Source organism: Dendrobates tinctorius, unplaced genomic scaffold (assembly GCF_039654945.1).
Source record: "Dendrobates tinctorius isolate UK_male_01 unplaced genomic scaffold, ASM3965494v1 ptg000129l, whole genome shotgun sequence".
Classification (NCBI taxonomy): domain Eukaryota; kingdom Metazoa; phylum Chordata; class Amphibia; order Anura; family Dendrobatidae; genus Dendrobates; species Dendrobates tinctorius.
The window spans coordinates 38050070-38076750 of NW_027361797.1; the positions used below are offsets into that span (position 1 = coordinate 38050070).

The window sequence follows — 26681 nt, forward strand, 5'->3', positions numbered from 1 at the left end:
ACCACATAAGGAATGTCTTTATTGTGCGGATCAGATTGAGCAAAGGACAGATCACGGAATAGAGCAGCCGATACCGGACGGCGTACAACTACGTAATCATTTAGTTTTCCTCCCATCAGTAACAGTGGTACACAGACTTTCTACAGCGAGCCGCCATCATTAATACGGTCTTCTATAACACTTCGTTAGATACGATCATGTACTTCTGGCTGCATAAAGCAGTCTCATTAATACCATAACACAAAATCTGACTCCACCTAACTTGCCTTTCCCTTTAATAACGCCATCCCCTCCCCCACATCAGCTGCCTTCTTACGCTTCATTCATACCAACGTTAATCTGCATTATTCCTAGAAACACTTAAGTATGGGATAATCTCCATCATACTAGAGCCAAACAAGCGCACACTAGTTCAGTACAGACCTAATGGAATTTTTTTTTTTTTCACCAACCTGTGATTCTCCATGTGGAGAACTCAAAATGCCATCTTGCCCCAGGAGCTAAAGTTGTACAACAAGTGTAGAGCCAAAAAGGTCGGCGATCACTGGCCTAGACCTGTATGCCTGCCTGAACGGCCCCTAAACATTTAATTTGTCCATGTGCACATGAACTGATGGCCTGCATGGAGGAAAAAAAAAAAAGGCAGCATGTCCTCCTGTGGTCCATTTTACAGACCAGAATAAGGCATGAGAGGCAGCACGGTACCTGTGTGCATCTTGACCAGTCCAATTTACAATACAGACCTCCCAACCCCGGCCTTAAAGGGGTTGTCCAGTGAAAGGCTACAAGTCTGCAGGCACTGTGACTGTAGACTTGTAAATCCTCACATTGTTCACAGTGCGTGCACTAGGGGGATTCACAAGTCTGCAGTCAGACAGTGACTGCAGACTTGTAGCTTTACACCTCTTTAAAGTTCATTGTATTAAACATAACTTATAAAACTCAGTATTATCAATGCTCCAGCGCCACCAGGCCTATTTATGTCACAATCCCTATATAATCCTTTCTGAAAATTCACTTGACCAAGATGACAGAGGAGCAGCTTTGTCTGTCCTCATAAAATGCCATTTCTAGTGACTGGATTATACAGCCCTTCTGACACCGGCTTGTCAATATAAGTACACCAGCCTCATTAGGGCCAAGATCTGTTTATTAATGTATACCGCTTGATATGATGTATTCTCTTCTGATTTAGTCTAAAAGCAGTCACTAAAAAAAACAGATCTGAACTGGCTCTTACGTCCATTCTCTGCGTAGCTTTCTTATATCAAAGCACAATAGTCGGTAACAATTACCGCAAAATTAAGCACATATTTTTGAAAGTTAAAAAAAAAAAAACAAGACTTATTTTTTGTTGTAGAATTTCCCTAAAGAAGCACCAAAACATAAAAAAAAAAGCTCTCTAGCCATAACTGGTGCACAGTACAGTGAGGGATGGGGTAACAGGACAAAGATTCTCCCAATGCTGAAAATGCACTAATCCCCCCCAGGCTCTATGCTGGACACAACCTAGTATTCATGTTAACATGTTTTTATCCCCTCCAAAATCAGATTAACTACCCTAATCACCCAGATTGCTGGACTTGTAATGGATAGTGAGGAACTGGAATAGATGGGGCCAGGAACGCATAAAATAAAAAAAAATTGCACCTTTTAAATAAATTTTTGGGGTGTCTAAATATATCAAAATCCCATACCTGGAGCGCTTTTTTTTTTTCCCAAAGAGGCCAAATTTTCTGTCATAACGGTCTTGGGGGGCAAGTGTTTTTGTCCAGATATCCTGGCCCGACCATGGGTTAGGTGTCGCCTAAATATATACCAAATTGGGCTGTTAGTTTTGACAGTGGAGCCAAGAGATCTGGCTGTAAGATGGTCACTATACAGTCAAATAGCATTTGGACTCTATTCACAGTGTGCTCAGTCCACACATGTGTCCCCCAATGAGTGGCTTGGAGAAAAGGACTTTACGGTGAGTACACAAAAATCCCTGTTTTTTTTTTTCTCAGTAGAAATACTTTAGCTTCCCCAGGTCCAAAGTAGAGACCCTGTTGCTGCCCGGTTTCTGTCTTATACAAGCAATCGGTGAGCTCAGCTATTCTGCCAATCGCCGATCTCATCGATCGGTGGCAGTGCTGCAACACTGCTGCAGCCAAACAGAATGAGCAGAGGTGGAGAGCCAGTGCTGGACCAGAGTAAGGCAAGTAATGTTAAGCTTGTATTTTATACCTACTGCAGCTTATATAGTCCAAAGATTTGTGAAAGGGAACAAGCCCTTTAAATACGTTGCCTTGATGGCTTCTGATCCCATTAATCAGAGGACACAAAGCCATGACACGACCATACAAATAAAGACTTTGATAATGCATAATTTCCAGCCATTAATCTCTAAATCCTTACAAATGTGGGTGGGATGGATAATATGGCTTTGAAAACCTAGGAAATAACAATAAGGGGTGTATTTCGGCACACAATTGCAGGATGTGTGTCACGGAGGTAACATGGTAGCAGGTAGTGGCCGAGGGCATGCAACTTTATGGGCCACCAGTTTGTAGGGAACGGAAACCATTGGCTGCTGCGATGTTCCCACATTTAGGCAAGAGGCATATTATACACCAGAAAATTAGGAACAAAACAAAGAAATATATAAATAGAAAACAGATAATATTTATAGGATTATTTACAGCTAGTAATAAGTGCAATATGTTAGTGTTCTCTAATACGACATCACAGTATTATATAAAAAGTTATCTCCCTATAGGAGCAGTTTTAGGGCCCCACAGCGCCAGCGGCTACATAAAATGATACTAAAAAGTATCATACAACTACATTTAATGCAGACCTATAATCTGCACAGTTCAGCTCCTACACGGTTGCCATGCATAAAATAGACCGTTTGTGCTTTTCTCCAGACCGTAGAAGACCACACGTATCGTACTAACAAAGACAACAAGTCACAGCAAAATTGTGCTGGTCGTACCTAAAGCTGAAGCTTGGAATAGCTGCGCATGGCCAACATTCAGGGGTCCGAGTATGGATAGATGTCTGGGTCTACTGGGGTCTCCTGACCCAAATTCGAGGCGGGAGAACTGCACGCATGTCAGATAACTCAGGCCCGTGAATGTTGGACGTGTGAAAAATCAGGCTTAGCCAGAGATTGTGTTGTCTGGTTTAGATGAAAGGGGCTTCTGCTAATATCAACATGGCTAGTGGTATAATATTGGTGACCAGGAGTATTGCACACCCTGTTGTGTGTACCAAAAAAAAAAAAACAAACCAAAAAACAACTTTGGGAAATCCTCTACATCTACTAACAATCAGGTATGAACCTGAAGATATCTGAAGGTCCTGTTATCCCACAGAAAAGTCAGACTAAAGAAGAGAAACCAGGCTACACCACCTCTTTAGCAGACCCTGGTTTGAGGATGAACTGTGAAGAATCCAGTCCTTCATAGCTCTTGTAGTCCGGTTTCACTCTTCATCGGTCCATAGGCATCAAAGCTTCAAAACGAGAAGTGTGGTCCAATCTGCTTCACCGATTTTGGAAGAAGACAGTCTCATTTTTCTAATCCCGACTACTGTCCTGACCAGAAGACCCAAGTTAAAGCTTGTGGGATGAAACAAGGTCACCATCTGAAAGTGGATTCCACTTTATATAGTAGATCACCGTGCTTGTTGGCCATCGTATGGGCTAGTGAGGAAGCCATAAGACTTCTTTATGATCAAGAATTAAAAATAATTTAGAAGGAAATAGACATTTGAATATATTAGGTCTAAGTGGTAGGTATACTGGAAGAATAAACAAAAACACTGAAGTTCTGCCGGTGGTCCTAACTACTCTGGGAGTGGGAGATAAGTTTGTATTTTGTTCGATTCTCACTGATTTCTTCTTTGGTTTTGTTAATACAAGTAAATATTTCCTGAAAAAGAACTTTGTACTCCGGCTGGGACACAGGGGAGCCGGGGGTGTGCTTTCCTGAATTTAAGGTATTTGGTGGAGAGTTGTCTGGAGATGACATGGTGGACAGCTTTGTGGTCTGGACAGACTTGTGACTGAAGAGGTCATCCTCCATCTGGCAACGGTGAAGAAGCTCCTCGTATTTAGCTTTAAGGGCACTGTACTGAGAGTCCACCTCATTGAGCAGAGAAATTCCTCTTTGTTTCACAGCCTCGGTCCTCCTGATACAGGTCTCCTCATGACCATTACGAATGGCTTCTGCAGTGACAGTGGGCAAGACCATCTCACTACTGCTCCTTTTTAAGGGCTTTTTTTCTCCTTCGGAGATTGGATCGAGCTCTGGATCCTTATCTGAAGTCTCTTTGAATGATATGAAGATGGATTCTGGTATCAGCTTCTCAACACTGCTAGAGAATACGCTGTCTGATCGACATATCTGACGCATTTCGGCCACCTCAGCTTCCAACTCTTCTGCCCGGGCATGACACGAATCCCTATCCTTGAGGATATTTTCTAACTCTGAGTTTTCCTTCAAGATCTGATTATATTCATCCTCTAAAGTCTCCCTCTTCTTGCGTTCTAGGCTGAGCTGTGCCTCCAGAACAGCCAGAGTTTTCTTGAGATGATCATTTTCTTCTTCAAGGGGACCAGGTTGAGTGTTTAGAGATGTGATCTTCTCAGCAAAGACGTGATCATAGACAAAATACCTGCAAAGTAAGAAAAATACTTAGTCTACCACCACCTCTAGTAAAACCTTTCAGATCAAACCTGGTAAACTACATTTTTTTGTTTTCACTACCAAGTGAAGAGATATAATTATCACTCTGACAACACTGCAAGCTTCAGATATGTTCACACATGTTGATTTTGCATAATTGGCACCATTACTGGATCCCTCAAATGAAAGGCTGCCACTTCCCTTTGGCTTTTCAGCAGGTCCACCCAATTATTAGTCCGTCTGTACACAAATATATGGGCCCTTTAAAGCCCAAGAGCTCCTAAAAAAAAGAGGAAGAAGAGAAATGGGCCCCCACTTACCTCTTGGGCCCCTGTGTGGCCACACAGGTTGCACCATTGATACGTCCACCCCTACCTCTGATTCAATAGTGCTAGTAAAAAGCAAAAAGGAGTACAAGGAAAAATAAAAACAAGCGAGAGTTGAAGGATGAGGTTGCAAAGCGTGAGAAGGCAGAACGGGGTAAAGGGGGATGGAGAGATCTCCTGGATGTCAGGAAGGAGAGGAGTCCACCATGACGTATCAGGAGCCTGATCACCCTGGACTTTGCGTTAGTGAAATCGAAGAACTGTTTTTTTTTCCTCAGCCCAGCTAATAATCTGTGGTCATCAGGAAGATAGAAGCTAATCATCTGTTTTCTGTCTGGAGTACATATGGGACGTCATGTCCTTCCGTGAAGGGCAGCAAGTCTAGGTGCTACATGCAAGTTTGGCCATGACATGTATCAAAGCCAGGCCCAATGTAGATATGGATATATTTAGCGTCTTGAAGTCACACAAGGTATATCAACAAAGGAAGAGACATTTTTAGGCTTTCCCATTAATTTGGCTTCAGATCTCAATATTCAAAAAAAATATGTTAAAGGAAATTTGCCAAGACAATTTTGCTACTAAAACTAGTGGCATGGCTGACTAGGTCCCAATGAAAAAAAAAAAAATAAAATCTACACATTTTGTAGTAATCTGATAATCCAGCACGAGGAATCGAGTGTTGAAGCAATATGCAAATTGACCTGGAAGTGCATTGAGGCGGTGTCTGTGTACATTAGATGCACCCACAATGCACTTACAGGTTAGTTCACATGTGGCTTTAAAGTCCTCAGCGTTGGCTCATGGGCTTACTACAAAATAGGCATCACTTTTATTTCTGCATTAATTTTGACGATCACTTTGAAAAAAAAAAAAAAAAGCATACAATAAAGTTGGCGTAAAAATTTACCATGAAAAAAAAAAATATATATTTTCAGCCACATCATTTCTTAAACTTACTTGCGCAGGTCATAGAGTTCCTTCAGACAGGAGAGGCTGTGGGTTGACCTCGAGTGCTCAAACGTCTCACGGCTACGACACTTTTTCAGCTCTTCCACCTGTTTCTGTAGATCGTCAATGTGAATCTGCAGACCTTCAATAGCCTCTGTCAAACTGAACAAGAGAAAATAAAACAAATGTTTGCAAGAGCGCATTCACAAGAAGCGAGGCGTATGTATACTCATAGCTTAGGCCACACTGCTGACATCTCTTCTCACGGAGACCATTTTGTCCTGCATTGGAGGAGAGCGCCTACCTAGGGCAGACCTCATTAGAAGACACAGCTTTGCCGGTACAGAAGATCAATTCCACCTTCTGCCATTTGCTAGAAGAGTCGTTAAGAGGAGAATATGGCACCATAGAAAGCAGACCACCAGATAGGTTATGTTGGGGGACAGTGTTGCTCTCGGGAAAGTCAGGAGGCCCCACATATACATTAGATCAGGGGTGGACATATCATTGGTGCAACCATACAAGGCCCCAAGAGGTAACGGGGCCACTTCCACATCCAAAATATGGGAATTGTGCACTATGATGAGCTATTGGACTGCAAAGGGCCCATGTATTGTTCTTGCCAGTGCATTAGAGGTCTGGTTAATACCATGGCTCAGCCAACTTTTATCTAAGGTGTATGTGGTGCAAGGGGGAGGGAGGTCTTAAACTCATGGCCTGCTTTATACGTGTCCCGATTGTGATGCACAAGTAGCCAACAGGTCATTTACTAAATAGCTTCATATGTTCTTTCCAGGATAAACCTACTCAGGACATTAAGGCGCATTTTGGCACCCACAGCCAACACCTTTCACATGTAGGAAGAGCTCTGCTTCCAGATTAATGGGTGGAATCTCGCCTACAAGTTTTGATGGTCATTAATCGGAAGGATTCTTGCTTTGGTAATAGCGTAACCCATGTGCCTCTACATTTGAGAGTGTACCTGCATTAAGAACAGACATTATGAGCAAACAGACAAAAAAAAAAAAAAAAGTATAACGTATTAGTCAATATTATAGCAGATCAGGTAGAGGAGAATTACTGCAGTGGGATCAGTGACAAATAGTTTAAGAAATTGAAAACATCCTCTCTATAATCTCATGATCCTGTGTGCACTCCATCATCATTATCTTGTCAGTTTAGCAGTAATTTCATGCACAAAAATTAAGGTCTTCCCAGTAACATCACAAATTACACTTCCAAGCAATACATACTCCTCCATCTGGGTCAGCGAGTCTGCTCTCATTAAAGCATGCAGCCATGTAACTTAGGAAACAGGGCAAGTGTAAAGCTACAGTACAAAGCTAAATTACAGTACATGTGTAAAAAAAAAAAAAATCCTACTGAAATGTCTGGGGAGGGGGGAGGATCATACACAAACACACCACCATCATAATAAAAAAGGGAAGATAAAGCACTTGGCAGTCTGTTCCATATAGGCCAATTACAACCTACAACTGGGACGCTCCACAATAATGCACAAAATAGCAGTCCACACTTATTCCCTGGGAACCTAGGACAAAAGTCCAAATCCAATTTATCACAAATGGTATAGACGTCTATTAATAAATCAAGCGGACATGTCTAAACACAAAAAAAAAAAAAAAGCATCAGAAATGAAATACAGAACTAGGTAGAGGGAAAGAACAGATACTAGAAATGCAGATCAAGATACAAACGGGATACAAAAGGGCTACACAATAATACGAAATAGGCCATAAACTAAAGAACATCCAGATAACGCAGGGAATGTATAGGAGCCAGGATAGGGAAATGGCCAATCACACCTGGTGACAAAACCAGGACGGTGCGATCACTGCACCTTAATTACAGGGTGAGGCAAGTGACCACTAGTCCTACTTAGAGCCGGGTTAAGACCCTTCCATAGCGCAACACAACCTAGTATCCGCTGAACCGTCCACCCTACCCAGGGCAGGCAAGTGTCACAGCAACGCTCATCACAGTGGTGGCCATCTTGTTTTATGGCATGGGGCAACTTGATTTATTAAAAAGGGGTTATCCCAGAATATCTTTTCCCCAACTCTGTAGTCTAATAATCTCTCTAAAGAGACCCAGCCATGCCTTCAGACCCTCTTTTTTTTTTTTTTTTTTTACGGCTCCCCATCCTCTGTAATCATGTTTTTGCTCAGTGTGACGTAGGCCTTCCGTCAAGTGTTGCCCATGTGACCATTGTAAACTACATTTCCCATAACCACCTGCTTCTCGTCCAAGCTATCGACTCTCCTTCATACATAGAGGACATTAGCTGTTTGCCCAAATGCTGTGTGATCTGCCATTGGCAATCAAATGTAATTACTGCCTGTGACTCCATCACCGTGTACAAAGATCTCTAGTCCTCCAATTCTGTACATACACACATATTCCCCCTAAGTGTCCTCTCTTGGCTCCAAAAACCATCTTTGTTGCCCGTAACAACCAATCACAGTGCAGCTTTCACTTTACCGCAGCGGTTTTAAAAATTAAAAAGGAGAGTTCCGCTTGGTTGCCATAGGCAACAAAGACAGTTTCTATTGTACGTATTATAAAGGCCCAGTTGTATATAGGTAGGCCTCGTCCATTATGACAAAGATTCATGCTTTTAATTAACAAAAACAAATAAAAAACAAGTAGTCCCACATCCAATAGTGATTTAAGAGGGCGCTCCCTACTGAGCATGTGCGACCTGTCACGAAAGATCTATAGGACGTAACCATGGCCAACAGAGTAGATATAAAGCCCCTGACGTGAGGTTTTCAGGGGGCGATAGCTGAAGCAGTGAGCAGTTTTGGAAGTTTATTGCATTTGATGAATGTTATTTACGATAGGATTTTAAGTCCATCGAGCTATGGTTGATATAATGGGGGAAGAGAGATGCCGGGAAGAGCGCAAACTGAACACGGGGGACCGTCAATCACATCCACGGGGCAGTGACTGGAGCTACTGAATACGGACTAGTGTCAGTGAGTAAACGCTTTTTCTTGCAGTTTTAGCCCCCAGACAAAATCGAGAGATTGTTAACACGGTTTCCCCTCCACCAGGCCACCCACCTTGCAATCTTCTGCTGTGATGAGCGACTCTCCAGTACCAGCTTCTGATTGGCATCTTCTAATTCTCTGGCTGTGACATCAAGCTGCTCATACACCTTGGCGTGCTGCTCGTTCATCCGCCTCAGTAAATCCACCTGTTTTGTCAGGTACTGGCAGGAAGAGAACATCATGAGAGTAAAAATATCTGCACCCACTTTATTCAGGAAGACCTTTAACATTTTACTACAATACATATGTGGCAGAAAACAGATATTAATGGACAGGGAGAATCTATACACAGACCAGACAGAATGGCGGCATGCAACAGAGCAGGAGAGGAAGGGGAATTATATTAGAATATAATCTGTTGCTCCTTGATTAAAATATCAGTTTTAGTTCATATGCAAATGAGGCTTAAGTGCTCTGGGAGTGTCAAAGCACTTACCAAGCACAGTCAAGGCACGGCGGCGGGACAGTCAAGGCACGGCGGCGGGACAGTCAAGGCACGGCGGCGGGACAGTCAAGGCACGGCGGCGGGACAGTCAAGGCACGGCGGCGGGACAGTCAAGGCACGGCGGCGGGACAGTCAAGGCACGGCGGCGGGACAGTCAAGGCACGGCGGCGGGACAGTCAAGGCACGGCGGCGGGACAGTCAAGGCACGGCGGCGGGACAGTCAAGGCACGGCGGCGGGACAGTCAAGGCACGGCGGCGGGACAGTCAAGGCACGGCGGCGGGACAGTCAAGGCACGGCGGCGGGACAGTCAAGGCACGGCGGCGGGACAGTCAGTCAATATTCTTGGGAGAAGCTGTAGGGAGCTTTACATTTTCCTTGCAGGTCTCAGTGATCAACAGGGGTGACCTGGTTAAGCGGTGGGAGTTGTTCATTTACAAGCCTGGTTCAATGGGAAGCCTCAATTGGTTACATTATAGCACATACATTATGTACATAATACAGTCAAGCATGGTGGTGGCAGCGCCATGATTTGAGGCTGCACGACTGCTGCAGGTTGTGGGAAGCTGCAGTTCATTGGGAGAACCACAAATGTCAACATGCACTGTGACACACTGAGGCAAAGCACAGTCCTCACCCTACGGAAAACTGGACCGCAAGGCAGTACCGCAAGGCAGTATTCCAACATAACGACCCTAAACACCATAAAGATGACCACTGCCTTGTTAAAGAAACTGAGGGTGAAGGTGCTGGACTGGCCAAGCATGTCTCCAGACCTAAACCTTATTGAAAATCTGTGGGACATCAAACAGAAGGGGGAGGAGCACAAGGTCTCCAACATCCACCAGCTCCATGATGTCACTATTCCATTATCGGTATTGCAATATAAATTAATGCAGACAATCAGAACTGTCATAATTGACCTCTGGAGGAAGAGAGAGCAGTCTCAGTTCTCACTTCTCCCAAATGTCACGATTTGTCCGAAAGAGGGGAGAGTGATTCCAGCGCTGATGGCTGCAGGGCTCGCATGACAAATGTCACACAAGCCCTGGGACAGCCAGTGATAACTCCGTTGGAACGGGACTGTCACTGGAAGTGCTACTATTTTACTGGGGGGAATCAGTCATTCAGAAGGTGTTGTCCAAGTAGTGGACAACTCCTTTAACTAAAGCTACAAAAGGGTATTTGATTTAAGGAAGAATGTCACTGCATAGAGAGGTCTCTGGAACTCTACAGCTGCTTTAGGCCTGAGTATTTATTGCAAAGTATGGATTAACCTGAAGTGCATCAATATGACCCATTTCAGATAAGCACCTTTCTATAGGATGGGCAGGAATCCTGGGATGCGGGCTACTGAGAGCGAAAAGAAAAGGCAGAATTTTGAGTACAGCTCTGGGTAAAACATAGGAGACAATTAGAATCTGACATGTAGCCCGAAGACATCCAAAGTAGGTGATCTCAATCTCTGCGCAGAAGTAGGAGTAGACAATGGTGAGCGGCAGGAAAAGCTTGGTACCTCAATTTCCTGGATCTGTTCCTGGTTGGTGGCGTACATCTGCTGCAGAGACTCCTCAAGCTCAGTGTTGCGGTCTAGTAATGTCTTGCCAAGCTCGGCAGCAAGTTGCAGATCTGGAAATAATCACAATAGAGATTGTATAAAAGCTGGAAATGAGTGGGCTATAAAATATGAAGATCATAATATGTGCAAATAATTAACAGTGTCTATATGACCTTTGGGTGATCTGTTTGTAAAGGATCCAGTTGGGACAAAAATAAAATTAAAAATAAAATAAACGCAAGCTAATTCAACATGGAAACTTTGGCTTTAGTTCTATATCCATGTTTGGTCCATTTTGGATAGATCTGTCTGGGCATATGGAGTGTTTAAAGAGAATATGTCAGCAAGTTTTTATATGTAATCTGAGAGCAGCATGATGTAGGGACCGAGACCCTGAATCCAGCGATGTATCACTTAGTTTACTGGGTGCTGCAGTTGTGACACTGTTTTCTGTGCTGCAGATCTAGCAGAGCTCAGAATGCTGATCAGCTCTACATTAACTTGACAACCTGCTGCACCTGCCACCATCAGCATCAACACCTATCCCTGCCGTTTAACCCCCTAGACACTGCTGTTGATAACATCTAGATGCTGTTGCTGCTAACAAAAGGGAGGGGTGGGCTTTCTTTTTAGCACCATACGCTCATGTATATAGAATTGGCCTCGTAGTTTAATGGAGGCTGAAAAATGAAAAATTTACTTTTTTCTTGGTTGAAAATTCCTGACAACCGTATTTAATACCTTGAGAGGTTGTGCTATTAAAGTGCAATTTTTCATTTTGGGGTGGAGAGCCAACATAAGTCTCTAAAAAGTCACTTCCAAACTGAAAAAGGTCACAAAAACAACAACAAAAAAAAAAAAAAGTGTACTGTAAATTTCACTGAAAGAACTAAAATAAATCTGCTTTTAAGATGTTAACCGTTACAGAAAAAAAAAAAAACGACATTTGAAAAATGCTACTGATGTAAATAGAACTATGGGGATTATTACGGTAACTTTTGTGTTCCAATTTAATAAGTATAAACATTAGAAAGTGAAAAAAAATGCAAATTCTTAGAAATTTTTCAACTATTTTCACGAATAAATGGAAACCATGTCGCCCTGAATTTAGCACTAACACAGAGGTGAACACAGGCAAGAAGAGGGCCCTTGTACCAGAACAGTATATGGGCCCTTTACATCCCAATAACATGTCTGGGACAGAAGCTGCAGGCTGCACTGAAGTGGAAAGCGGCTCCTTTACCTTGATCTCCATCCACGTAATAAAGTACAACGTATCCCAAAAAAAAAAAATAAAAAAAAAAATTATGATATATATCTCTCTCTCTATATATATATATATATCTATCTATATATCTATCTATCTCTCTCTCTCTCTCAATCACTGGGAAATGTTGAAACATTCCAGCGTTATTGCCATATAAAGTGACATGGCACAAGTGAAAATTTGGGCATGGCACTAAGTGGTTAGCCAACACATTCTTTAGGTACATCTGTATAAAAGGTTTGATCTCTGCTTGCAAAAGGCAACACACAATTATGAGAAAAGAAAATGCCCTGTAAAAGCTGAAGTCGTATTGTTCCCTTAATCTGGGAGGTGCTGGGACCAGTTCAAACGACAGATTACGGAGAGTTGTGTACAACGTCAGCATCCATACATTTACATTGTATGGGATCACATACATCTCCAGATGTCACCAGGCATAACGAGCCATTCTGTAACCCACATTATAGTTATGAGTAACCATTTTCTATTCATTGGGAAGGCATAAAAAAAAAAAAAAAAAAAAGAAAAAGAAAAATGAGTAACCAACTTTAGAGAAAAGATACTATTCGCACAGGACCCTGAATCCATGGATGTATCACTTACTGGGCTATTTTGCACAATTTTGATAACATTTACAGTTTTAAAAAGCTGTAGATCTACAAGTTCTCTGAATGCGGAGCCCTGTATATCCCTGCTCACACTACTGGTTACAGAAAGCTTCATACACTGTGCATAGGCAGAAAGTGGCCAATCACTGGTGGGGCGGGGTTATACAGAACTGATGAAGTAACAATGCAAAGATTTTACATAGTATTTTTCCGGCCAACAATCTGCTACATATACTAAACGTGCACATACCCTTAACAGCTACGTCCACCACTGATATAGTTCTGTTTTAGAACATGCTATTTGCTGGTCTGGGAATCTTAGGACAAATCTTTTAGTGTAAAATAAATTTCAGATGGTTCATAAAGTTTTTTTGTTTTTTTTTTAATTGTTGATTTTTTTTTTCCCTTAAAACTTTCCAGGTTATGGTCTATGAAAAAAATAAAAAAATCTTGCAATTTTCATAACGGACGAATAGGCCTAACACTACATTCAAGCTTCTTGTTCTGTACCGGATACAGAGTAACCATACAAGGATCATTGATGGACAGCGGATAAGATGCCACGCAGGAAGGGAGCATGTAATAGGCAAGATAAAATACGTATATGTAGGTTACAGAGTCTCTACATAGTCTGTAACTCAGCTAGTTCTATTTAGTTCACTAGAAAGTGAAGTCTCGTTAATCATTAGACGGGACATTATCTTATCCGTAATGATCCGATATGGAAGTAGAACCAGAATTAATTCCTTTATCTCTAGGTTTGCCCGGTTTTACAGCTACCTGTGACATGAATACACATATACTGCGAGGCTCTCACATTATGGTGTTCAGCATACACGTCTACATCTCAAATAGGTCTATAGAAAATCCTTCTCGTGTCCACCATACGCGACGGTGTGTATGGTTTCTGGGCAGACCACAGAACAGTACTCCAGACCCAATAGGGGGCGCTGAGTAAACGCCAAGCGGCCCCTATTAGGTCCAAAAGTGTGGGAACTGGCTGCCACGAGAGGTGGCGAGTTCTCCTTCAATGGAAGTCATTAAGTGGAGGCTGGACAGACATCTGTCTGAGACGGTTTAGTGAATCCTGCACTGAACAGAGGGTTGGACAACATGACCCAGGAGGTCCCTTCCAACTCTACCATTACGTTAAAGGGAATCGGTGATGTTGAACATGGCAACTGATCAGCGGGCAGGATGTTGTTATAAAGCAGGAGGAGCTGATACACATTTTTGTGAGAAAAGTTCCAGCAAACCTTGGATTCTATTAATTGAAATACCTGGTATTTGTATGCAGGAGTCCAGTGGGCAGTGCTACTCAGTGATTACATAGTAACATAGTTTTGAAGGCTGAAGGAAGACCTTGTGTCCATCTAGTTCAGTCTACTTTTAGTGCAGCTGTTCTGCATTTTTGATCCTGGGGAAGGCAAAAAACCCACAGAGTAGCAGCCAATTTTCTCCATAGGGAAAAAATTCCTTCCCCTAAGCTGGGTCAACCATCTACCTATAATCTGTTATTCGTAACCTTCTATACTGTTACAAGAAAAGCATCCATTCCTTTCTTAAATTCATTCAGTGAGTTGGCCATCACCACTTTCTCAGGAAGAGAATTCCAGAGCCTCATTGCTCTTACCGTGAAGATCCCTCTTCTATGCTGGTGCAGAAATTGTCTTTCCTCCAAACGAAGAGAATGCCCCCTTGTTCTTGTCACAGTCCTTGGTACAAACAGTTCATTGGAGAGATCTCTGTATTGCCCTCTGATATACTTGTTCATATATATTAAGTCTCCCCTAAGTCTTCTCTTTTCTAGAGTAAACACCTAATTTTGATAACCTTTCTGGGTGAACCAACTCCATTTATCATTTTAGTAGCCCGCCTTTGAACCCTTTCAAGTTCAGTAATGTCTTTCTTGAGCACCAGCGTCCAAAATTGCACACAATACTCCAAGTTTGGTCTGACGAGTGATTTGTACAGAGGGAGAATTATGTTTTCATCTCGTGTCCCCAGACCTCTTCTAATGCATCCTATGACCCTATTTGCTTTGGTGGCAGCTGCCTGACACTGGGCACTCCAATTTAGCTTCTTATGGACTAAGATGCCCAAGTCTTTTTCCATGTCTGATTTCCCCAGCAGTTTCCCATTTAGTAAGTAATTGTAGCATCTGTTTCTCCTCCCCATGTGCATAACCTTACACTTATCTGTGTTAAACCTCATTTGCCATTTTTCAGCCCAATTCTCCAATTTACTCAAATCTGTCTGTAGTTGCAAACTGTCCTCCTTTGTGTTAACTACCTTACATAGTTTTGTATCATCTGCAAATACTGATATTTTACTGTGTAAGCCATCCACTAGATCATTAATAAATATATTAAATAGTAGGGGGCCCAATACAGAACCCTGTGGTACCCCACTAGTAACCCTGGCCCAATCTGAGTATGCCCCATTAATAACCACTCTTTGTTTTCTATCACTAAGCCAGCTACCTACCCATCTACACACATTTTCCCCCAGCCCGAGCTTTCTCATCTTACTTACCAATCTTTTATGTGGGACAGTGTCAAATGCTTTAGAGAAGTCGAGATAAATGACATCCAATGATTCTCCTTGGTCCATTTGAGAGCTTACATCCTCATAGAAGCTGATCAGGTTAGTTTGACAGGAGCGATCCTTCATAAATCCATGTTGATATGGAGTTAAACATTTATTAACATTGAGATATTCCATAATGGTATCCTTTAGAAACCCTTCAAAAATGTTACCCACAACAGATGTTAAGCTTACCGGCCTATAGTTTCCAGGTTCCCTTTTACACCCCTTTTTGAATATTGGTACCACATTTGCTTGCCGCCAATCAAAAGGAACAGAACCTGACAGTCTTCCCTGAAAGACTGCATGCAGAGATAACAGTCAGACCGCTGAGTAGGACTGCACATTGGACTCATTTACATACATACACCAGGGATTTCAGCTTATAAAAACTCTGCGCACCCGCCAGCCCTCACACTCCCCCCCCCCCCCCCCCAACTGCTGTGCGCACCCGCCAGCCCTCACACTCCCCCCCCCCCAACTGCTGTGCGCACCCGCCAGCCCTCACACTCCCCCCCCCCCCCCCCCCAACTGCTGTGCGCACCCGCCAGCCCTCACACTCCCCCCCCCCCCCCAACTGCTGTGCGCACCCGCCAGCCCTCACACTCCCCCCCCCAACTGCGGTGCGCACCCACCAGCCCTCACACTCCCCCCCCCCCCCCCCCCCAACTGCGGTGCGCACCCGCCAGCCCTCACTCCCCCCCCCCCCCAACTGCGGTGCGCACCCGCCAGCCCTCACACTCCGCCCCCCCCCCCCAACTGCGGTGCGCACCCGCCAGCCCTCACACTCCGCCCCCCCCCCCCAACTGCGGTGCGCACCCGCCAGCCCTCACACTCCGCCCCCCCCCCCAACTGCTGTGCGCACCCGCCAGCCCTCACACTCCCCCCCCCCCCCCCCAACTGCTGTGCGCACCCGCCAGCCCTCACACTCCCCCCCCCCCCCCAACTGCGGTGCGCACCCGCCAGCCCTCACTCCCCCCCCCCCCAACTGCGGTGCGCACCCGCCAGCCCTCACACTCCGCCCCCCCCCCCCCAACTGCGGTGCGCACCCGCCAGCCCTCACACTCCCCCCCCCCCCCAACTGCGGTGCGCACGCGCCAGCCCTCACACTCCCCCCCCCCCCCCCAACTGCGGTGCGCACGCGCCAGCCCTCACACTCCCCCCCCCCCCCCCCAACTGCGGTGCGCACCCGCCAGCCCTCACACTTCCCCCCCCCCCCCCCCAACTGCGGTGCGCACGCGCCAGCCCTCACCCCCCCCGCGCGGTGCGCACCCGCCAGCCCTCACCCCCCCGCGCGGTGCGCACCCGCCAGCCCTCACCCCCCCGCGCGGTGCGCACCCGCCAGCCCTCACCCCCCCCCGCGCGGTGCGCACCCGCCAGCCCTCACCCCCCCCGCGCGGTGCGCACCCGCCAGCCCTCACCCCCCCCGCGCGGTGCGCACCCGCCAGCCCTCACCCCCCCCACCAACTGCACCATGCACCCTCTCAATACACCAATGCTACAGTACTACAGTAGATCTGGTGATTACTGTATACTCTCGGGCCTGGTGCAAGTTAAATCACCACATGAGGACATAATTCAGAGCACATAGTCAAGAGAGGAGCACATACTGGCTAAGATCACACCGCAACCATGTATATAGGTTTATGTAAACTGCCAAATGCCCCTTAAAAAAAAAAAAAATTATATATATCTCCCCCCACACTGCAGGATGTCATTCGCTATCCAGCGCTGGCCTTTCCACACAGCACTGAGAATTACAGCAACATCCATGACTAAGTAGATGGAGGCGAGCACAGCTGCACGGGACACAGAGGGGTCATTCACAGACAGGACAACGAGAAAACGAGCGATGCAAATTATTAGGCCTCAGAAAATGGCTTCACACAGATATATACAAACATCATTCAAGAGCCACAAGAACGTGGTGTGTGGACACAGCGGACAGCCAGGCCCTTTATTACATACATTACTTCGTTAAGAAAACTTAAAGGCCTATTTATTAAAAGAGAGGGGGGAAAGTCGGTTGCCAATAGCAACCAGGGATCTGCTTTCATTTTTTTACAACACTCTGGTAAAGTGAAAGCTGCGCGGTGATTGGCTGCGATGGACAATAAATGGGATTTCTTTTAGACACTTTTGCCCCTCTTTCTTGTCAGACCCTCAAAGCATCAGGGAAGACAACATTGCTGTAGCGCTTACAAAGGATTCATTAGAACAGGGAGGGCAGCGGCCATTGTGTGACCCATTTACAGGCCCGAATATTAAACGATGGGAGGTCAATAAGAATAGACGCCATTGTTTATGGTCTATTTCAGCATTTGTAGGCGGCTTCCTCAGCCAGATCCTCGCTATGTCTGAGAAGCTGCTAAACTTACCACAGACAATCACTTTTTTTTCTTTCAGTGTGTTTTTGCCGCAAGTCTGAGGAGATTTCTGAGATCTCATGCACGTGCTTATCTTATCCTGGCAGATTTGAAGCACTTAAATCTGCAGCATGTAAATTCTTGCACTCATTATAAGAGAAAAAAAAAAATGCAGGAAAAATTACACAAGTGTTTTTACACAGTGTTTTTTGAGCCAACACATTTTTTTTTTCAGCGGAAGATATTGCACATGTGCACATACCATTAAATGAGTCGTCTGGATTTGAGTAAAGAGGCATTTACACTGCTAAATAATCACACTGGTTTCACGACTATCTTGCCACGTAAAGAGTCTGCCGATGACGATGAGCAGGAAAAAATGCTCATTTATGGGGTAAAATGATTTTATGTGCAGCACAGATTTAAAAAAAAAAAAAAAAAAAAACGAACAAAAAAAAAAAAAACACAATCATCCTCGGCGGTTCATTGTCCTGTGTAAACAAGATTTGCACTGCCAAGAACTATGGCAGCCCGTGGGCACTGAGCAATCAAGTGCACATTGTTTCACTTGGTCTGGCTGTGTATTATATATATATATATATATATATATATATATATATATATATTAAAAAAACAACACACTGATCGACAGAAGCTTACAACTCACATTGTGCCGCCGGTTGGTCCATATAAACAGACCGTAACTCCTTAACAACGCGTGATGGGAATAGTAGATCATGAGCAGGTGTCAGTTGCCGCACCATGACCTGTATACCTGCCACCGTGTGAAAACACTGACGGCTTTGTGCCGACAGCGGTCAGTGACAGCTGACCACCACGGCTACAGATGCCATCAACCCTAAACCCCATTACCCAGATTTCCAACGCACCAGGGAGAGCCAGGCAAAAGCACCAAAACTGGAGAATCTGATGTGATGCACCACTTCTGGGGAAGTTGTGGGCTGGTATTTTACAGCTGGGAAGGGCCCAATAACCAGGGACCTTCCCAGCCTGATAATAGTAGCTGTCAGCTGTCTACTTCACCTTTGCTGGTTACCAAAAAATAGGGGGGGGGGGGGTCACATCATTCATTTTCATTTATTAGCTTCATACAAAGCTTTTCAATAAGTTCCATATGCAAAGCACTAAAGGCTGCAATTTTATATTATGTCAGGGGAAGAAGGGTGGGATAAATAATAAATCTGCAGAATCTCCATCTATCTATATAAAATAGCATTCATTGCCATCTAAAAAAAAAAGCAGGTGGAAAAAAAAAAAGTATTAAAAAACATGTGCTTTTTTCTGCCAAGAGATGTAGAAATGGTGCAGAAATTTCTGCATCCAGATACATAACCTGTGCGCGCACCCTTGAGTCCTCTTACAGTGTAGGAATATAATGAGGCAGCATTCCAAGGAGCGCTCATTTCCCGACTAGCTAGCACACAGAGGCTCCAGCTTCCAAATCCAATAGGAAATAAAGTTGTGATTTTACTGCTAATCCATTAAAAAGATATACCCATCATATTACACTAAACACTAGAATTGCCCCCCCAGCTTGGTTGATCTGAGGGTCCATAGCACATGGTCTACTCCGGTGATAAACTGCACCATATGGCTGATAGAACTCAGAGCACTGGGCCGGATTCATCACTGCATTTGCACCTATTGGTCTAGTTTGTCGTTTTTCATTTGCACCCAAGACTTCTTATAATTTGCACCTTTTTTTAAAGTCTACTTTATATGTGTTTTTTTGTGGTTCACCATTGTTGAAGGGATTTTCAGATGTTTTCAGCCGATTCATCTACATCAATTGTGACTTTATAAAAAGGTGCAAACGTTGGCACAAATGTGCTCCAGTCTACCTTTACCTGGAGTGATTTTATGCAAAACAGATTTGGTGCAAATTTTGCGCCATTTAACAAAATGTGCGACTGGGCGAAAAATTGCAAAAATGGGTCAAAGACCAAAAAAAGTGCATTTTTTCATTTTGCGCAAAATTCATGAACCGCATTTGAAGAATTTGGATTAAAAAAAAAAAATAAAAAAAAAATAATGAAGGCCCATTGTGCTTTTTTTTTTTTTGCACCATCCTCTACTCTTCTAGTTTTGGGGTCTGCGTGGAATTAGAAGTCAACCATCAATTCCCCCCCACAAAGAGAGAGCTGTTCTGACATTTTAACTTATCCCATTTAAAATAAATGGGCTTCAGCTTTAATAACAGACAGGACAAAGATGGCGCTGTTTCTGTAATAAAATATATTAAATAAAAAAAAAGTTTCTCTAATTCTAGAGGATCCCTTTAAGCATACAGCAAGTAACCCATCCACTATGCACAAGGGCAGCAGATATTCCCATCAGACAGAATATACTTTTTTCCCGCAGAGATAAACGGTACGTTGGATGTTTTGCTGGAGGGATATTAACACAGGATGAATATACGGTAAATGAACAGGAATCAGGATCTCCGGCTCACACGCTCAGGATTTCTTGGAGGCATTTGAGGAAACTGCTGAACTAAAAGGAATGTGCAAACACAATGGAGAGAAGCAAAAATAAAAAATAAATAATAGCTTCTAACGTAACACAAGGAGACATTCCCCGGCAGATTATGTAACAGCCTGCCGCAATGAAGCAGCAAAAAAAGAAAAAGGAGTATAAACCCAAAGGAGACTTCAGGGTCACTTTACTGATGGGGATTACACCCCCTCCTTGTGTTATCACTAGTCCGTATCACAGGCTGCCGATCACCGAGCAAACATAAGTCGGGTGAAAGGATCTTTTGTGCTGCAGAAAAGATCAATGCTCTCTGCAGCACAAACTGACTGAGCACTTAGATCCATTAATTTATAGATGATAGTGGCATGTAGGATTCAGACGAGTGCAGCATGGGCACACAGAAAAAGGGTCATCCAAAAGTCTTTATGAACTCCACCGAATACTTACCTCCCGCACTAGTGCTCCCCCCTAACTGATCACGTGATATTGACAGCAGATTAGCTTACAATGATTGGCAGCAGCCTTTACTATTCTGCCAGAGAAGGAGTCCGCTCTGATGGAATAGTAAAGGCTGCAGCTGATTACCAGCCACTGATTGGCTGCAGGGGTCATAGAATCGTAGAGTTGGAAGGGACCTCCTGGGCCATCTGGTCCAACCCCCTGCTCAAAGCAGGATTCGCTAAATCATCCCAGTCAGATGTCTGTCCAGCCTCTCTTTGAAGACTTCCATTGAAGGAGAACTCACCACTTCTCATGGCAGCTTGTTCCACTCATTGATCACTCTGTCAAAAAGTTTTTTCTAATATCTAATCTGTGTCTCCTCCCATTCAGTTTCATCCCATTGCTTCTAGTCTTTCCTTGTGCAAATGAGAATAAAGTTGATCCTTCTACAATGTGACAGCCCTTGAGATATTTGTAGACAGCTATTAAGTCTCCTCTCAGTCTTCGCTTTTGCAAACTAAACAATCCCAATATGACAATGGTGTGAGACTAGTGCGCGAGCAGCGCTGTGATCAGGGAAGTGTCCAGCTGCGGTCACTCCCTTTAAAGACAAGACTGCTCGGATCAATGTGTATTACTGCAGGTCTCCTAAAGCTTCAGAGATTACAGTATGCTGTTCGTTTGGTCAGCTAGTAGCTGCAATCATTGTACCATGGGCGCAAAAATGTCACCATAGGGCTCAAGCAGGGCTGTGGAGTCGGAGTCGTGGAGTCGGTGCTCATTTTGGTGGAGTCGGAGTCGGTATAAAATGGACCGACTCCGACAATATATAATAAATTGGGTACAGTAATTCAATGCAGGATGTGCTGAATATTTTTTCATAGGAGTTTGGGAAAGTTATGAAATGTCCTATAAATGGCTGTTATATTCCTGATCTAAGGCTACATTCACACACAGCGTTTTTCCTGCGTTTTTTGAGGATACGTTTTTCAGCTGCAAAAGCAGATCAGCTTTTTAAAAAACTGCATCACCTGAAAGGTTTTTGAGCTCATAGATAATGTTTTCAATAGCAAAAGCAGATTAGAAATCTGCTCTATCCATTTATCCATATCTGTCTATCCATATCGTATCTGTACCAAAAAGAATGAAAACCGGGTAGTACACCAATATATATTCTGTTCTATCTAAATATCTTGATTATTGGATCATAAAAATGATTAAATGTCTGAGGTTCACATTGTACTACAATAAATTTTTCACTTAAATATAAGCAATATGTGTGGGAGTCGGAGTCGGTGTAAGGGAAATTGAGGAGTCGGAGTCACAGGTTTGGCTTACCGACTCCACAGCCCTGGGCTCAAGGCATCATTTGTGGGGGTGGGTTGTTCTGTTGTGTTGGTTGACATTTTTGTGCTAAATTCTTCAAAAGGGCACTCGTGGTACTTAAGCTACATACATACATCCATGTGAATTGTCCACGTGCGGCTCGATTTTTTACCAAACGACACAAATCCACAGAGACACATCCGTGGAAATCAGAGCCACGTGCGAGACCCGTAAGACCCCGATTTTGAGGATAAGGATAGGGCTTACATAGGACTGCACGCTGACACCTGACACGAATGTGCGACTGTAGCTTAAGGATACATTCCTTGTTCTAGAACAGATCTACAATGTACAGGTGTGAGGCCTGTGTGTACTTGGCGCAGCAGGCTGTTCAGCAGCACACACTCCCCCTGGGGCTGAAGAGTACAGACTCCACGTGCCGCCATATAGTACGGTATGGCAGAAATATTCTCTTCTAGGAACGATGTTTTCATGTCGCCGCACGACACTGGAACAGGAGGCCTTGTGATGAGCACTACAAAACATTAACAGTTAATGATCAATCGATTAACCCGACAGCCATCCCTCGCCAGGTGCACGGCGTGGACGCAGTCCGCTCTAGAGTCCACATCGCAGATTAGCAGTCCTATTGCATAAGCCATCAGCCCCGATGCAGATCACGGAGCTCAGCAGAATTCACTGCGGTTCCTGCAGTTTTTACTTGGGAAAAAACAGCCTCAGAGACGATGGCACAACACAGACACTGTAAAGGAAGGGTTCACCAGACTCCTATTTTAGGGACTGTGCTACCTAGAGCCCAACAACTTGACTGTACAGGAGGGACGGCCATCAGAGTCAGGCCAAACGGTGCACGTGTGCCTATAAAAGGGGCTGTCCCGACAGTAGAAAAAACTATTTAAGATATGGATTCATTAAATATAAGAAACGGAAACATACTTGCCTTACAGAAGCTACATGGATCTAGCACAAACCTCCGCAGCAGCCTGCACCGTATACACGGGGGGCGGTGGAAGGAGAGTTTGGCGCAGTTTCATATTTTAATCAATCCGTGCAAAACAAAAAATTATGACGGACCAACCCTTTAATCCATACCCGGTGAGCTCCCTCAAGTGGTGACTTCTGGTAGCTAAAACAGATGGATCTACACAAAAAAAATAAAAAATCCCGAGCACTTGCACGGCAATGGCGTTTTGACATTGATGTGCATTATGTCCATTTTCTTGGTGCTTTTTCCCCGCATGAAAAAGATGTGTGCACACAAACACTTAAAAAAATTTTTCGAGGAGCTTTGAAGAGTTTCCTCTAAGTTTATGCTCTTAGAACTCGGTAAGGCTACGTGCACACTGAGCCTTTTTTGCTGAGTATTTGGAGACATTCAGTTTCTGGTTCAAACACTCCTCAAAAATCTACGTGCGCACAGCCTTGGGGAGTTTTTGGTTGAAATTTTTCTTTTTCTGAACTTTGCTGGTAAAGTTTTAGAATAGGAAAAAGTTTTCCCCAAGTATTTCTCAGGGGATGCGCACACGGTCTTTTCGGAGCAGAAACTACTTCTATGCACGACATCTGATGCTTAAGTTCTCTTACACAAAACCGCTTCAGGAAAAAGCCAGAGTTTGTTTTTTTTGTTTCTTCGCCGCCTATATCTTCTATTACAGAAGGTGCAAACGAGCGCATTTCGCTCCAAGTGCAATCCAACAAAATATCGGACCAACGTATGGGGCCGAGAACTTAGCCAATATTTTCCTGGGACAGTCTCAGACGCTGCATGACCACGTTGGATCCGCTATTCAGATCGCACTCGGCCATGCAAGCCATTAAGTGTGTGGGGGGAAAAAAAAAAAAAACAAAAAACAGACTGCACTCGGATGACATCTGAGTCTCTCAAATGAGAGAATCTACAGCACTTGCCCAAGAATGAACATGTCAAGCAGTTAAAAGTAGTAATAAAATACTTAACGTCTGCACAGCAATGTCGTTTTCACATTGCTGCGCATTATGTCCATTCTTTTGTGGGACTTTTTTCCGGGTAGATTCTGGGTGGAATCCGCTTGAAAAATACACTGAGTGCACATGGCTACGGTACTCAAAGTTAGTTTTTTTGTAGGAGGTTTGAGTGTTTCTGCTATAAAAACCTCCTTGAAAAAAACATCTTAAAAAAATGTGTTTAGGCTAGTTTCACACTTGCTTTTTTTTGCAGCGCGTTTTTCCCGCAAAAAAACGCATTGAAAAAACGCATACAAAAGCATACAACTGCTGCGTTTTTTTCAAGCATTTTTATGAGCATGCATGAAAAAAACGCAGCATTTTTATGCGTTTGTATGCGTTTTTAGTGCGTTTTTACCGCGTTTGCGTTTTTTTCCAACATTAGGTGGCCCCTCACACTAACCCAAACCATGACTTTACTAACCCTAACCCTGACCCTTAACCAAACCATACTTAACCCTAACCCAAACCCTAAACCCTAACCCTTAACCAAACCATACTTAACCCTAACCCAAACCCTAACTAACCCTAACCCTTAACCAAACCATACTTAACCCTAACCCTAACCCTTAACCAAACCATACTTAACCCTAACCCAAACCCTAACTAACCTTAACCCTAACCCTGACCCTAACCCTTAACCAAACCATACTTAACCCTAACCCTGACCCTAACCAAACCATACTTAACCCTAACCCTGACCCTAACCCTTAACCAAACCATACTTAACCCTAACCCTGACCCTAACCCCAACCCTAACCCTGACCCTAAACCCCCTTAACTAACCCCAACTCTAACCCAAACCCCTAAATTCCATGGTTAACAAAAAAAAAAAAAAACGCATGTGCAAAAAAAACGCATACATGAGCATGCCAGTGCGCACGTATGCGCATCCATAGGCTATAATGGCAATTTTTAGCGCAAAACGTGCGCATATGTGCGCATGCGCTTTTTTGCAGGGCCAAAAAATGCAACATGCTGCGTCTGGAAAATACAAACGCACACCCCAAAAAAACGCAGCGCATGAAAATCGCATACGTGCGCTTACCAGCGCGCAGGTATGCGCACCCATGTTAAATATAGGGGAAAAAACGCATGCGCAGGTATGCGTTTTTTTCCAGCGCAAAAAAACGCAAATGTGAAACCAGCCTTAGAGGAGGATTTTAGAGCGGAGTCTCTCCGCAAGAATCAGCATGAACACAGCAGGTGAATAGAGAATGTAAGGATCGGGTATACCATCCCCTTAAGGAAAAAAAAAAATTGGATTAAATTCCGAGCTCTCCTATAAGCCTAAATCGGGTTAACCATAATATCTAATAAATGTGATGTGTGGGATAGGATTCTGTGACTCACGCTACAGCGCTGAAGGACATGACTGTTAAAGGGACGGCGTCCGGGATTGCATCAAGCACCCCACATCCGCCACACTGCAAGGCATGTACACAATACACGCAGCGATCACTGATCGGACGATTGTAGTGCGCCAGACATAGGAACAATGGAGACCCACACTCTATAGGACAAAACCCAGGATATACTACGGGGCACAAGCTGGTGTTCGTGCAACACATAGAAGCACGTTCACACCGCGGCCGCTTAACGGGCAAAACCGAAGATGGAAACAAGATGAACCAATATCCTGTTGTAGATAGTGATACTGCATATAAATAACATGGGATACTTCGTAAAAAGAAAAAGTGTAAAAGCCGTCTCACGGCGACGAGGCATGCCCACCACAATGGGCTTATCCTGAACATTAAACCTCACCTTGTGTACGACAATGTAACGGGGAGAGCAAAAATTCAAAAAAATAAAAATAAAAGTTCACTGCAGGGATAGAATTTGTTCCAATGTCATCAATAATACGTAAAGTGTACGGCACTGATAACGGGGCGCCCTTTAGCGAAAAATCAGCACCTGAGGCGTAAACCGTCATGTCACCGGATTGTTGGCGAAGCCGAGGATTTTATTTTTACAAGTGGCTGCGAAGGATCTCAGGTGATCGTTACTGATCGCTTCCAAAATAAATCAGACCAATTGCCTGGTGTGAGGGATTGTAACCAGAGCAGAATAGTGAGATATGTATATATATGGCAGTGTTCAGATGAGGCGTTTCCTGGCCATTCTGCACCCCCATGATGACCGCTGACATCCCAGTATGAAGGGTGGAGCCCCCAGACCCAGGCTGCTCTCACCTTGCTGCAGGTCCTGCTGATCGTACCACGGCTCGTCCTCCTTGATCTCAAACTCCTCCACATTGCTGTCGGTTAACATGATGGCAGGTCGGACGGAGCTCCGCTCTCCCGGGACTCCCGGCTGCAGCAGGCGGCGGCGGGGACTGATGCTGCTGACAGCTTCTTCTGCTCTGTCTCCAACTTGCTCCTCCCGCCTCCTCCATCCCCCCCGAACCACCGACGGAAACTGCCGAACTCCTCCGAACAGCGCCGCAACGTGGCATTCGGAGTGTGTGTCGTCAAATTTCCAGATGGGAAGGACAGTTTACAAACTAACCAATCAAATCTCGGGGTAAAGAAAGGGCGGTTACCTTTGGACCAATCACTT

At 44.3% G+C, this 26681-nt stretch overlaps 1 protein-coding gene across 1 annotated transcript; it reads right to left on the bottom strand.

The window, feature by feature from the left end:
* Nucleotides 1–26605, bottom strand: LOC141047735 (cerebellar degeneration-related protein 2-like). Its single transcript, XM_073542993.1, has 5 exons — nucleotides 26315–26605; nucleotides 10984–11096; nucleotides 9037–9185; nucleotides 5960–6112; nucleotides 1–4662 (listed from the first exon to the last, which is right to left on the bottom strand). The coding sequence occupies exons 1-5, from the start codon at nucleotides 26391–26393 to the stop codon at nucleotides 3828–3830; spliced, it is 1329 nt and encodes a 442-aa protein (XP_073399094.1). The 5' UTR covers nucleotides 26394–26605; the 3' UTR covers nucleotides 1–3827.
* Between the last annotated feature and the right edge of the window lie 76 nt (nucleotides 26606–26681).

Coding starts and splice junctions, on each gene's coding strand:
- LOC141047735 (XM_073542993.1), bottom strand. CDS start 26,393: ATGTTAACCGACAGCAATGTGGAGGAGTTTGAGATCAAGGAGGACGAG. Junction 6,113..9,036: donor TCACAGCAGAAGATTGCAAG/GTGGGTGGCCTG, acceptor TCTCTTGTTCAG/TTTGACAGAGGCTATTGAAG. Junction 4,663..5,959: donor GAACTCTATGACCTGCGCAA/GTAAGTTTAAGA, acceptor CTTACTTTGCAG/GTATTTTGTCTATGATCACG.